At 44.3% G+C, this 15102-nt stretch overlaps 1 protein-coding gene across 3 annotated transcripts in view; it reads left to right on the top strand.

The window, feature by feature from the left end:
- The window catches only part of Stambpl1 (STAM binding protein like 1), a 46322-nt gene that overhangs the window by 12590 nt on the left and 18630 nt on the right, over positions 1–15102 (top strand). For all 3 annotated transcript variants that reach the window (XM_026781694.1, XM_005352159.3, XM_026781695.1), the window contains one exon: positions 12997–13084. In XM_026781694.1, the coding sequence (XP_026637495.1) occupies positions 13055–13084 (30 nt within the window). In that variant the 5' untranslated portion in view covers positions 12997–13054. The remainder of the gene's footprint in view (positions 1–12996; positions 13085–15102) is intronic.

Consider the following 15102-nt stretch of genomic DNA (forward strand, 5'->3'; position numbering starts at 1 on the left):
AGATGCTCCAGGATGTCTGGAACCCTGGGGAAGCCGTGTGCAGATGCTCCAGGATACCCGGAACCCTGGGGAAGCCATGTGCAGATGCTCCAGGACATCTGGAATCCTGGGGAAGCAGTGCACAGATCCTTCTGATATCTGGAACCGTGGGGGAGCAGTGGGCAGATGCTCCAGGATGTCTGGAACCCTGGGGAAGCTGTGTGCAGATGCTCCAGGATGTCTGGAACTCTGGGGAAACAGTGGGCAGATGCTCCAGGATATCTGGAACCCTGGGGAAGCAGTGCGCAGATCCTCCTGATATCTGGAACCGTGGGGAAGCAGTGGGCAGATGCTCCAGGATGTCTGGAACCCTGGAGAAGCACTGGGCAGATGCTCCTGATATCTGACCTTTGTTTGGCTTTGTTTTGTTTGCTTTCAAATAGCAATGCCAAACTAACCTCTGATTCTCCTTAGGAAATTTATGAAAATTAAATAAAATTAGTCATGGCCAAGGACTGGTCCTATTTATCTCAGAGCTTCAGTCATCTTGGCAAACAAACAAAAAAAGATATCATTTAAAAATGGGTTCATTGAACTCTAAGTACCTTTGGGTGGTATTTTTAGAAAAGCAGTTTGGAATAAAGGGAAGCATATTACAATAACAAGTTAATGGTTTATATTTAAAATGAATAGTTTCAGAATTTTTTTCTGGATTTGCCAACAGGAAAGTAAAATTATCATCCTGAATTTATGATGAGAAAAATGCGTTTAAATCCAAGTATCTTCCTGACACCTTAAATTTAGTTACCAAACATTTTATATTGTATATTAATTATCATATTTAAAAGCTCAGAATCACCATATATTCAAGATGACAATGTTGTTCTCCTACTAGTAAATCTCTTTGTGAGTTTATGAAATGTCTTTTGAATACCGCAAAATTTAGAATTTATCTTAAAAGCTAATGAATACTTTGAATTGAACCATGCCCTATTAGAATAATTGTTCATTTAGATTTCTTTATTTACATGTACCAGGTGGCCAGGTACAGACACCGAATCATTCTGCCTATGAAAAAAATGTAAATAAGTGCCCATCTTATATCTTGGGCACAAAGATTATGAGTCATATTTGTGATGCTAGACCAGAGTCTCCCTTTCTATAGTCAATTCTGTCAGTCTTGCCTGAGGCCCACAGATTTGACCCTCCTCTGGACCTCACTGTTAACTTTCAAAGGTTAATGGATGACTGCTATCATGGCAGGACTATGACAGAACGCTGGGCTCCTTGTTTTACTTCCTTCCTCCAGCATTGCTCAATTTTATTGCCTCTTCTAGAAGCTTCTGTTTCCTCATGCATGAAATGGAGGGGGAATGGTAGTGAGCTTTGTGCTGTATGTTTGTCAAGCATGACCTCACTCTAAGAAGGCTTGGAATTTGAACTCAGGTGTTCTGACTGTAGGCTATAAGTCTCATGTGTAAGCTTGTGTTGTCTGTTAAGCTCTGACCAGGCCCTCTTCACGGCAGTCTGGATCATGTGTGTTGATGTTGGATTCCATTAGGAAAGGGAGGTACCTATTAGCAGTACTTATTGCCATGATGGCGGCTGTCTTGCTATTGTGTGTTATGTTTAAGGAGATAGCTAGCGCTGTACTAGAGCCTCCTCAGCCTAGAACCCCACTGGCTCCTACCTAGAAGGCAGTAGAGCAGCAGTTCTCAACCTCTTTCACAGGGGTCGCATAGCAGATAGCTACACTACGATTCATAACAATAGCAAAATTTCAGTTATGAAGGAGCTACAAAATAATTTTCTGGTTGCGTGAGGTCAGCACAACAGGAGGAACTGTAGTAAAGGGTCACAGCATTAGGAAGGTTGAGAACCACCGCAATAAAGAGAAAGGAAGAAAATAGTACACTTTAAAGGGGTAAAAAGATTGGAATTCATGGGGTCCATACTGAGTAGTCAGTCAGCTTGTAGCCCATTCATAGGTGAATGCCTGCTACAAAGCTATACTCCGGCTATATTTGGCAAAGATTTCGGTGATATGAAACTAGTTAAAAGAGAGAGGGACTGAAGTTAAAGCTTTCAGTGAGAAGTTAAAGATCTCTTTTTGTTCTTTTTTTGTGGAATTTTTGTATGTTTGTTTGGGTTTGTTTGTTTGTTTTTGAGACAGGGTTCCTCTCTGTAACTGAAACCTCGCTGTTCTGGAACTCACTTTGTAGACAAGGTTGGCCTCAAACTCACAGAGATTCTCCTGCCTCTGTCTCCCAAGTACTGCCTGCCACCACATCCTGGTGGAAGGTCTTTTAATCCCATGACACGCTAAAGGGTGTTAGGTTGAAGAGAAGGAAGCGTTGCTACAAGCCGATGTTTGTCTTACACCTAGGAAGAAATAATCTAGGCCAGAACTATTTCCATCAAAATAGTTAAGCCTTACAAACTCATTTTCATCACCATCATTAGTGTATTAACTTAATAGTTAATGACACCTGCTGCTCTTGAAGAGGACATGGGTTTGGTTCCTAGCACCCACATACTGGTTCCCAACCATCTGTAACTATATAATGCCCTTTTCTGATGCCTAGAGTCACCAGACACTCATGTGGCACACATACACATGTACAGGAAAACACTCATATACATCAAAATAAAATAAGTAAATCTATATAAAAAAATGTAACCTCTCTCCAAGAGTGATGTGGTTAATACTCTTCAGTCTTGCTGACTGGTCAGCTTCAAAGCTCTCTGTGTAGAACGTTTACTTAGGACATACCTGCGGGGATGACATAGAAACCTGGTGCCCAGTATGTATCTTAAGTATAGTTGTTAACAGGAAGGAAAAAAAGCCCTCAATGGAGGCTGGTTCCCACGGTCTTGCCTCTTCGTCTCCATTCATATACTTTCGTTTCCCCAGAGCTTTATTTTGTCTTTGGGAAATGCGTTCTTCAGTAGTGTTTGGGGGAATTTCTAAGTCTTAGCAACTTTAAAGAACTTTAATAGTCAAATAGTAATTGGCAAATTCTAGTTGTGCATGCTGTCTTTACCTTACCCATATTTGGGTATAGATATGATGTCATCTGGGTCCTGGCACATTTCGTGTGAGTAGTATAGATGAATATTTTACACAAAGTGTTATGTTCTCAGAATCTTTAAAAATGGGTAGAGGGGCTGTGCCTAGCTCATTACCCCCCTAAAGCAGGTCCCCATCTTTAAGAGTATGACTCAAGAAGTCGTTCTTTGTGCTTCTGTCACTGAAGGCACTAGAGTAGGCCTCTCCAGTTATCTAAATCAGATTTGACCTTTGCAGCTCAAGGCCTGGGTTACAATAATTTCCTTTACGTGTCTCCAGTTAAGTAAATTGCACCTTTTCTTCCTGGAAAATGAACTCTAACCCAGTGGGGACCAAGAAAAGCTGTGGATTTGGCCAGTGAGAACCGAGGCAGGTGGCACGAGAGTCTGTCCCCTCTCACCTGACAGCACCTCACCTACTTATCCAGGCCACTGTGGCACTCGGGGAGAAAAAGAGACAACTGGGTAAAGATGTCCCCAGCTCTTCCCTGAGTGTGAGGTCTCCAAGGAGAATGCTCACTGTCTGGTAGATTCCTTTTTGTATTCTGGAAAATACTGCTTTTATGGATGAAAGTAGGTCAGAATTCTGAGCTTAAGTACATCTCCTTGAAAAAGCAAAACCAAACAAAAAATCCAAAGTATATTTTTAAATAAAAATTTAAGTAATCTGACACTGAAAAAAAGAAGCAAAAACAACATTAACAACAACAACACAAAATTGTTCTGAATATGTAACTTAGTTCTGGAGTCCTTGTCCAATGTGTGAGACCTTAGATTCTGGACATTCCCTGCTCTTCAGAAGGTGGGGGCGGGGCTGGTGGAGGGGTAGGGGAGTGGGAGGTGTTGGAAGAGAGGGGGAGCCAAGAGGGGTGGGAAGGGAGGACAAAGAAGGCAAGGACTTAAGAAAAAATATTAAGACTAAAAGAAATCACAAAATACCAGCCAGATGCTTTCTTCTGTCCATTCTTGTTATTATGTGCTACATATATTAAAAGACAAAAACACAGTGCTCTCCAGACTTTGGGGGCAGTTAAGACTTAGAGAAAATGAAATGGGCATCAAATGACAAGAAGCTGCTACTATTGGTTGGAAAGATGGCCCGGTGTTCTGAGCACAGTGTGTGAACTGTCATCTGGAGAAGGTTCGTGGATGTCTCACTTTTGTCATAGACATACATTGGGTAGTTGGTAGCTCTCTCCCGTCACTGGACTGCTGCCAACTGGTCCTCTGGAACAGGGGTTAGCTGAAACACGCACTTCTGGGCACTCACGTTCCCAAACCTTATGTCAGGATCAGCAAGAAAGTGAGGCTCACTGTCCCTCTGTAAGAGGTCAGTTTCAGAGGGAATGATTACATTTCCTAGAGGCTGTGGAGGAGAGGGCTTGGGGATAAACTCAAGAATGCAGAAAATTACAGAGCAAAAGAGACTCCCGAAGGGAGTCTTCCAGGTTAAATGCCTCGTGGCTGTAACTCCCATGGTATCAAACCTGAAGAATGTGGGCTGTACTGGGGCCAAGGTTAAGGAGCAAGCTGAGACTAAACCAAACGTTGCGACGGGTGTTCTCAAACAGCTGTAGGTGTGGGCGCAGTGGGACCAGGTCAGGCCGATTGTGAGTGCCATTGTGAACGTGGAGGGGCACACTGAGAGCTAACATGCAGATGTCAGAACCAGGTTGCGCCACACCAGACCTTCACTTCGAACAAGCAATTATATTTTCTTCTTGCACGACATGCGATACTTCTGTGTGGCCTCTGACATTCTGCTTCAGTGTATTTCTGATTCTCCTGGCTGCAGTGCTTGTCTCTAGCACTTGAAATGGTCGACCTGTCTTGCCTGTGTGAGCTGTGGAAGTGTGAGCGTTAACAGACAGCCTCCAGCCCGCTCTCCTGTGGAGTTCATGCTACATGAATGTCTTCTTTCTATGAAGTGCCATTTGCTAATCTTCTTAGCACTTAAAGTTGTTTGTCTTTTTTCCCATTGGGCAATAAATAAATGAAAATGGCTTTGGTTTCCTCATCAAAGCCTTGCTTCTCTTTCTCTGATCCCAAGTCACAGAGGAAGCAACTCACTACTGTAAGTGCCTAAAATACCAGGGCCTTAGGCTCACTGATACCAGAGCCCGGTCGCTGGAAATCTGGGACTATGAAGATGGCTTGGTTGGCTACTAGCTTGCCACTCAAATGTTAAGATGTGTTAGTGTCCCCAGCACACACTCCAAGGCTGGGTATGGTGATGCATGCTTGCATACAGTTCCAGCAGTAGGAACAGAGACAGGCACATTTCTGAGACTGGCTGGCCAGCTGGACTTACTACATTAAAGATCTTGGGTTCCATGAGGGACCTTGTCGGATGTAAGCCAGAGAACAATAGAGGAAGAGAACTTTACACTGACCTCTGCTGTCTACATACACATTCACACCTGCACATGCCCATACACACACGTGAACAGGTATAGATGCAAACAACACACACATGGTTTTTTTTTTCGATTAAACCATTATTTTATTTTATTTTCATTTGATTTTTTTTAATTTATTTATTTATTGAGGATTTCTGCCTCCTCCCCGCCACCGCCTCCCATTTCCCTCCCCCTCCCCCGATTAAGTCCCCCTCCCTCATCAGCTTGAAGAGCCATCAGGGTTCCCTGACCTGTGGGAAGTCCAAGGACCGCCCACCTCCATCCAGGTTTAGTAAGTTGAGCATCCAAACCGCCCACGCCCCCCCAAAGCCAGCACGTGCAGTAGGATCAAAAACCCATTGCCCTTGCTCTGAGTTCTCTGTAGTCCTCATTGTCCGCTATGTTCAGCAAGTCCGGTTTTATCCCATGCTTTTTCAGACTCAGGCCAGCTGGCCTTGGTGAATTCCCGAAAGAACATCCCCATTGTCTCAGAATGTGGGTGTACCCCTCGCGATCCTGAGTTCCTTGCTTGTGCTCCCCCTCCTTCTGCTCCTGATTTGGACCTTGAGATTTCTGTCCGGTGCTCCAATTTGGGTCTCTGTCTCTGTCTCCTTTCATCGCCTGATGAAGGTTAATATTCAGGGGGATGCCTATATGTCTGTCTTTGGATTCGTTCACATGGTTTTTTTTTTATGAAACCTTCACAGTTTTAAATTGTGATAATTGACTTAAAACTTAAAGTTTACTGCAAACCACCAAATTTACTCTTTATGACTGCCACGGGTAGCATTTGGGACTGTAGCTCACTGTAGCCCTGAGGGTTGTGTAGTATTGATTCTGGGGAAACCTGAGACTTCTGGGTGGGTAAATGCGATGTTACAATCTGAGCCATTTTTAGTGGGGATGATGGGAGATAGGGGAATGGTAGAAGCCAACCAGACAGACGCTAAGGCTAGGGAAAGAAGGGCAAAGACAGGCTTGGGTTTTTGTATAGCATGGACTATGCCTGCCTGGGTCACTGCTTTTGTAGGATGCTGGTCCAGCTGCCTACACAACCACTCAAAGCTGTCTGCATTTAAGTCAGTAATTCTCAACTTTCCTGTATTGCAACCCTTTAATACAGTTCCTCATGTTGTGGTGACACCCCCCCCCCAACCGTAAAATTGTTTTTGTTGCTACTTCAGGTAATTTTGCTGCTGTTCTGAATTGTAATATAAAGATCTGATATACAGGATGTCTGATATGCAACTCCCCAAAGGGGTCGTAACCCACAGGTTGAGAACCCCTGTTCTATGCAGGCAGAGTTTTTCTGTGTCCCAGCAGTTACTCCAAATAACTACACTGAGACCTAATATTACCTATTAAATGCTCGGCCAATAGCTTGAGCTTGTTTTTAACTAGCTCTTGTAACTTAAAGTAACCTATTCTATTAACCTATGTGCTTTCCCGAGGCTCATCTACCTCCTAAGCATACTTCCCATCCTGCTCGTTCTGCCTCTTATGACATCTCCCCAACTCCACCCTTCTATTGCCCAGCATTCTCTCTGACCAAAAATCCTGCCTAGCCATCGGCCAATCAGCTTTTTATTAACAATGAAAGGAACACGTCTTCCTAGCATGTGAAAGCATTATTCCACAGCAGCTCTAAATTGTCTGAGTATGAGCAAACTAAGATGTTCTCTTCTTTTCTTGTTTTGCCCATCCTTATGACACACCTCACCTGCATGAGACTTCAGCTGGCAAGAGAGGGAGGGATGGGTGGAACGTGTCATGTACATCCTTGTGAGATGGAAGCTAGCTCACCATGGGTACACAGGGGGGAAAGGACTCCTATTAAAAACTATATGTTATCACAAATATTAGGGTGAGAACAGATGTGTTGGGGTTAAAGCAGTTAGTGTGGGAACATGAAACGAAAAACTAAAGAGCTTGCGGTTAGGCATCATGTAATCGAGCTGGCCATGTAGGGAAGGGAGGGGTGAGGGCCAGCATTCTCAGGCCGGCTGCCCGCTTTGAAGCAGCCTTGAGGGACATGTGCAGGACGCTGCTGTCCTCTTCACGTATTCTTGCCCCTAGTGCAGCCAATTGCAAAAGACTGTAAGAACAGTTTCTAGAAACCTCCACTCATTTTAGGAAAGAGACTTCTGAAAACACAGACAAGGAGCTAAATGTGAGGTGATCGAGAACAGCTGTGTCTACATCGTATCATGGCTATATCTTGGGAGCTGTGATAGGCGTTCGCTCCATGGTGACACTACAAGCCGGTCACATAAATGTGAGAACAAAGGGCACTGACTAATCAGCTGCCTAGAACACCTGCAAGGCCAGGGGTAACAGTGCCAGCCAGATTCAAGAGCCAGCAGACGGTCCGAGTCAGCAGCTAACAAAGCAGAAGTCAGAGAAAGATGGGTGCGTGTGTGTGTGTGTGTGTGTGTGTGTGTGTGTGTGTGTGTGTGTGTGTGACAGGGTTGTGATGGGTAGCAAATGACCATCTCCCGACTGAGCCAGAACACAGAGAGATGTCACCCCAAATGGCCAAACCTGTGATATTATTCCCAGAGTGCTGCTAACCAGTCTGGGTAGAAATACCTCAGTTTTTGTCAGTTTTCACAATGAATACTGTTACCCCCACCACCACCACCACAGAAGAAACAGGTTAACTTTTTCCTGTCTCTTGGAAGTCCCTCCCTGTTCTTGGGAACTTCACTTTGCTCGATCCCTCACGTTCCATTAATGTCTCTTCATTGAGAGAATTAATTCTGTGTTCCTTTCTCCTACAAGTTCCCTGTCTTTAATCATCACCAGAGCAAGACCACCAACCTGAGCACCACTCTCTCAGGTTGCCTTTGGTGACGCCTGAATTTCTGCTGCCCTAAGCCCCTGGGTCCTGCAAACCCAGGCCAAGGATGTTTTCCTCTCATCCTTGATCATTCCCATCATTCCCCTTCAGGATCCAGATGTTGGCTGCCTCACTTCTGTGTCTGTAGTCTGTGACCTGGTGACGTGGCCACAAAGGTGGAAAATTGTGGGTCTGAGCTGGGCGCTCTGTATCTACTGGGAATAACATACGTATATCAGGAAGAGATTGGCTTTGTGAGGTGTTTGCTAGGCTGCTGTATTTGTACTTGCGGCCCTCAGTTTTGTGAAACTGAGCGTCTCTTTCTATTCTTTTCAGCAAGACTCCAGCAGCACAGACGAAAGGCAGCCTTGCCATTGACTTTTGTCCTGGGTTAGATCCTTATGGCTTGCTTTATTTCTGATTGCATTGCATAGTGTGGTGAGTTTTTATGCTGTTTGTTTGCTTGGTTGCCTTAGAAAAGCAATACTTGGGCTAAAGAGATGGCTCAGTGGTTAAGAGCATTGCCTGCTCTTCCAAAGGTCCTGAGTTCAATTCCCGGCAACCACATGGTGGCTCACAACCATCTGGAATGAGATCTGGTGCCCTCTTCTGGCCTGCAGACATATACACAGACAGAATATTGTATACATAATAAATAAATAAATAAATATTTAAAAAAAAAGAAAAGCAATACTTAAACTTTTTGGTCTAAAACATTACTAAAGAGTTAAAAGGTTTAAGGTTGGTTATTTCCACTATTAAATATTGAAACAGACATTAAGAATATTGAAGTGGAGATTCTGTGAATTACTTCACCCATTTTGGCACCCTCTAAAACACAATTGTAAGAGATAGATACCAAACAACAACAACAACAACAACAAAAAGCTTGGGAGATGGCTTGATTGATATAGGGGCTTGCAGTGAAAGTTTGAGGACTGGGGTTAGATCCTCATGGAAAGCTCAGCCAGAATTTCTGGGCTTGACTGTAACTCTAGCCCTGGGGAGGCAATAACAGGGAATCCCTTCGGCTTGCTGACTGCAGGAAGACAATTTCAGAACCCAGCCTGGATGCTGGGAAAAGGGTGTAGAAGGCTCTCCTCATTGCTGAATAAACGGAGTTTGCTTTGACTTGCCTGACTCCCAGAGTCTGTGCCCTTGAGTCTGTGCCCTTGACTCTGCGCCCTCTCACCGCCCCCCCCCCAGGAGTCCTTAGGACCCAGCCACAGCTGGCCAGCCTGCATAGCCACCTAGTGAGCTTCACATTCAGTGAGAGAGCCTGTCTCAAAAACATAGGGTGGAGAAGTGACTAAGGAAGACAGCTGACATTCACCTCTGGCCTCCACACCTGTGGGCACGCGTGCACATTCATCGCACACCCACATACATGCTCACCCACACGTGTTCCAGAAAGCAAATGCTGTAGTCATGTCATGAAAATAATACTGACCATGAATGCCCCTTGAAAGTACCTCGGCATACCTGGTCTACACATTGAGAGCCAACCTAGACAGCGCACCACTTTGTGATTCCTTAGCAGTTGTAAGACCCAGAACAGGGAACTTCCAAATATAGGAACTCCTCTAGGAACAGTGCCGTCCAGCAATGGACAGTCCAAAAGAAAGGCCAACCAGTCCGTGAACTTCTTTCATCTTATATTTGGGAGAGGCTGGCTTCTGCCACTGAATAATAAACTTACATGTGACAGGTCACAGTGCTTATTGTAACTGTGTCAAACTAATTAATTCTGTCATTTAGGACATACAAACTAAACATTTCACAAAAATAGAAACACATTACAAAGAAAATTTTGCTCATTCAGTTTTGTACACTTACTGCTGTGATCGGCCAACCAACCTAAACACATCGTTTCTTACTTGGCACATTTATAGCTTTCTATAGGAATTGAAATGCTGAATAGGCCAGGCCTCTTTATAGCCAGGCTGCAGGCATGTGACCTAGGCATAATTGATGAACATCTATGTTTCACGCTGTGGTATGAAAACTGCAAACTTATAGAAACCCCCTCAGGAAACTGCACATAGTTTCCACGGCAACAATTCGTTGCCAGAGTCTCTGGTTGAGACTGTTGGCGTTGTAGCAGATGGCAAGGTGGCGTTCTGGTCTGTTAGACTTCTGTGAGGTTTGGGTGGTGTTCCTGGAAGTGCAGCCACAGAGACCAATTTCCTGGAAATCCATGATCTCTCTGTTATTCTCAGAATTCAAGAGAGTAGGGGGCTTTGCCCACAGCTAAGAATCCTGCATGATGCATTTGCAGGCGCAGTTAGTGCAGATCTGTTCACCGTCACTTCCAAGAAGTGCCTGTGTGGAAATCCCGGGCTTCCTTCTAAAATGCCTGTTTCTGGGCTTAGAAGCTTTGTGGATGAGTTCTAAGGCTCTGTGTTTTAATTAATTAATTTAAAATATAGTTTCATAAATCCGAGGGTGCCTGAAACTGATGTGTAGCTCAGTATGACCTTGAACAGAAACCTGACCCTCTTGTCGCCACCTGTCCAGAATTAACCCTACTTTCACAAAGCCCAATGACCAACTAGAATTTCTTTGTTCCCATGCGCCCTCCCCCATCCATTCACACTGTTCTGGTTCTTTCTTTAACTCCCCCTTTACCCTCTTCTTTTTGATGTTTGAGACAGGATCAGGGTCTCACTTAGCCCAGACTGGCCTTCAATTTTCTGTATAGCTCTAGCTCTCTTTGTAGCTGAAACTGACTTTGAACTCCTGATCCTACTGATCATTAGTGCGGAGGTTACAGACACGTGCAGCTGCATCAGACAGGGAGTCTCTTCAACTCTTCAGTTTTGTTGTTTTCTGAGAACTGAGAAGTGGCAATTACCCAGTGAGAGTGGCCTGCATTCACCGGAGTGATCAGTTCACACTGTGACTTGTGACTGTAGCTCTCTGTAGTGGCATTTCATTTGTATTTTAATAAATAAAGCCTGCCTGAAGATCAGAGAGTCAAACAGCTCCACTGGCCAGCCTTACAGACCAGGCAGTGGTGATAGTACACCTTTAATCCCAGTACTAGAGAGGAATGTAAGACTGGAGGAGATGGCTCTCAGACAATCTCTTTCTGAGATTCCTGAAGGCAGGATCGCCATTTCAGACTGAGGTTGAGGTAAGAGGCCAGTGCCTGGCTGTTTTGCTTTTCTGACTTTCAGGTTGAACCCTAATTTCTGTCTCTGGTTTTTTATTTATCATGCTCCAGTTCTCCAAGGCAGTTTCTTTTCTGACATCTTTGTAACTCGGGCATACTGCTCAGTATTTACTCTACGGTTATCTGGAGACAAAAAGGAAAAAGCCAGAACCTAGTGGCACAGTCGTTTTCTTTGAAGGGTTTCTGTGGGTTTGGAATGAAAACTAACATCAAGATGAGTTGACTGACCTGATTGGAGCTTTCTGAAATCACAGAATGTTGCAGCTTAAGAGACTGCCACCTGCCACAGTCTCCTAAGTGAGAAGATGGATGTCCAGATGTGACGGGGTTAGAGGTGGAAAGTGGGGATGGAGAGGTGGCCCTCACTGATGTCCAGAGAAAAGGCTAGCGATGGTTATGATTTAGCACTGTTGAAATCTAGTTTCCTCAGCTGAAAATGAAAGATTCTGATAATTGTAATGTTTATAGGATATTGGCTATGGGGTAGGAACTCTTTATAGTCTACCTGCGAACTCATTTAATCCTTGTTACAGCCATGTCATTGGTACTGTTGCTTCTCCAGTTTTCAGATGTCCCAACACTGTAACTTATCTGTAGTCACACAGCTGGCTGGCTTTCTATTGCTACCTTATTCATTTCCTTGGGTTTAATGGCTGTACCCATCCCAGATTTTTATGGGCATGTGTCTGAGCATAGCCTACCTAGATTCTCTGCATGCTATCTTAAGGTTGCAGTCAAACCTTTGACCTGGTAGGACAGACTAGGGATCTGTAACTTGGGTGTTGGTGAGTAGGGGCTCAACTGTGGCTCTGGCTCCTCCTTGAAGTGCTTGTGGGTTTTGGTAGAATTGGCTTTCTCGCAGCTGCAGAACTCTTGGCATCTGGATCTCAAAACAAGCAAAGCACCTGCTTCTGTTCAAAGTCTCACTTCCTTTGGTGAGGACCAGGTGGTAGCCTGGGTTTTAATTCGCTTAATACTGCTTGAGGGGCTGCAATATATGTCATAAATCCTCATCTTTAGTGTATAATGGAACATAATCATGGGAGCAACCTTCATTTGTCATGTTTGGTAGGCAGAAGGCCCACTAAAACCGGTCTTGTCCCTCCTCAAGGGGAGCGGACTCCACAAACTGGTTCATAATGGCAGGACACATGGAGTTGTCTTATACTTCCTGAAACCCAGCCTGGCTCCAGGCTCCTCTCCAGTCAGTGACCCCAGCATTCTTGAGCATAGCAACTGTGTTCTTCATTTTCTTTTTGAAGGAAGTAAGCCTTCCATAGGATTCTCAATAGACTAATATACCAGCTTCACACACTCTGATCATCAAACATTAATTCTCTGCATCCCTCTGCCTTTGAGGGTCAATTTCAAGAACCCACAACCACCCATGGTTTTATACTTTTCTAGGGAAGAACTCTTTAGGCACTCTGGTTGTGTAACTTTTTCAGTGTTCACGTCCTTTCGAGTTTAGAACTTGGGGATTAAGACGAGTTCTCATAGAGTAACTTCAGCTTCGCTCTGTGTCTTTGAAACAGATGAAGTGATTGAGAAGGAAGCACGAGCTGAGCACCTTGCCTTTGCAGCCGGGACAGCATGGAGCAGCCGTTCACTGTGAACTCGCTGGTAAGTTCTCCCAACTGACAATTTGTCTATGATTGAAAAACTCCAAAAGACGAGCAGAAAGGACCGACTGTGAAGAGAATCACAGCCACTTCAAGAAGCATAGCACGTCCTTATAGCTTTGTGTGTGGCTGTGTCCTTTGGGGAAGTGACTAATAAAGCCATCTTTGCCAGACAAAAATATCATTTTACTGACACACCTGTGAAATTTTAATCTGTGTGGCTAGATTCTAAGAGTGTAGATCCTTTCGAGAAACGCTGGAGGGGATTTCAGCAAGGACATCACCTTGATTGCTTCAATCTCAGCTTCTCTACTGATAGAAGCTGGAGGTTTGCTTTGGGTGACAGTAACTGGAAAAGAGTCACGTGCTCAGCATGGCGCTGACAGTGTTGCTTGTGCATCCTCCTTGCGTGCCCTGCAGTTTTGAAACTCTCGCTCTTCTCACTTTCCCTCTATAGCCCTACAGAATTCACACCTTTTCTAGCTGCATCCCCTGAAGTGCATTGTGTTGGAAAGGAAGGAACCAGGACTTTGAGAACGCAATGTGCCTGTTTGGTGCCCCAGATCAGTCCCTCAATGTGAATATAGGATGCTATGCCATCTCTTTGGCCCTCCTTTGTGCTACGCTCTCAGACTATTGTAGGGACTTGATAAATGGAGGCTGTTAAATTTTTCCCCCAGATGGAACTCACGGTAATGGTGACCCTGAGAACAACAGTGGTCTGAATACCATGTCTACACAACACACAGACCCTGAACACATAAAGAGCATAAAGAATTAGAAGTCCCTTGAACTGAAGTGGGTTGTAGCAAGAATGACTTTCGTAGACTCCTTGAGAAGGAGGTGCTGCAGAAACCTTGAACTTCCTGACCCCAAGGGGCACAAGCTCCCATTCCTATCCCTCTGTAGGGAAGTCTTCAGCAGCTTCTCTGAAATTATAAAATTATTCAGAAAGCTACAAGAACAGTACCGTAAGGTGTGGGTCAAAGCAAGAATGTGTGAAAGTGTGTTTTTCTATGTGACTTAGTACTTTATTTTTTAATTGATGGAATAATTTTAAATGTTTTTTTCAATTTTTAGAGAATTCTATACATTCGTACAATGTATTTTGATCATATTAGCTGCCTACTCCTCCCCTTACACTTCTCAGAGCTGTGGCTACCCACTCTCCCTCCCAACGTTATGCCTTCTCCTTTTGTGTAGTCCACAGAGTCCAATTTGTGCTGCCTGTGAACTCATGGGACATGGGGTACTAAAGCATGATTAACCTACCAGAGGGCCACACCTTCAAGGAAAACCAAATCTCCCTCTCCAAGAATCCATCAACTGTCAAGAGCCCCTCAACTAGAAGTGGGGGCTCATGAGTCTCTTCCCAATTATGCTGGAGTGTTGACTGACTTCATCTTGTATAGACCTTGTGCAGTCAAACAGACTGTCTGAATTCATGCGTGCATCTGACATGTCAGGAAGACAGTCTTTTACACCTCCTTGACCTCTGATTCTTATCTCTTTCTATCCCCTCTTCCATTATGGTTCCCGAACCTTGGAGGGTCTGTAATAAAGATGTCCCTTTTGTGGCTGAGCACTGCATAGACGCTTAATTATTCTCTGTACTTTGACCAGTTGTGAGTTTCTGTATTAACTGTCATCCACTGTAAAAATAAACTTCTTTGATATGGTCCAAGAGCTGCATAAATTTATGGGTATTTAGAGAGCAGTTTCATATTCTGTCTGTTTAGCAAAATAACAGTAGTAAGTCCTATGAGCTCCCAAACATGGGTTCTTGGCTAGCACCAAGCATGCATTTCCTTATGACCTTAAATTCAAGGAGAAAAGCAGTTGGTTACCTCCACAACATTCATGCCACTATTGCACCCAAGGGCATATCTCACCATATTAGTCATTATTGTATCTCACAGGGGCCATAGTTGGATAAGACTGCTGATAACCTTTTTTTTTTTTTTTTGTCAGCAGCTTAAATAGCATCTTTGCCAACAGGGAGGAACTTCCTGGTCAGTA

The sequence above is a fragment of the Microtus ochrogaster genome, chromosome 8 (assembly GCF_000317375.1).
Source record: "Microtus ochrogaster isolate Prairie Vole_2 chromosome 8, MicOch1.0, whole genome shotgun sequence".
Taxonomy (NCBI): Eukaryota; Metazoa; Chordata; class Mammalia; order Rodentia; family Cricetidae; genus Microtus; species Microtus ochrogaster.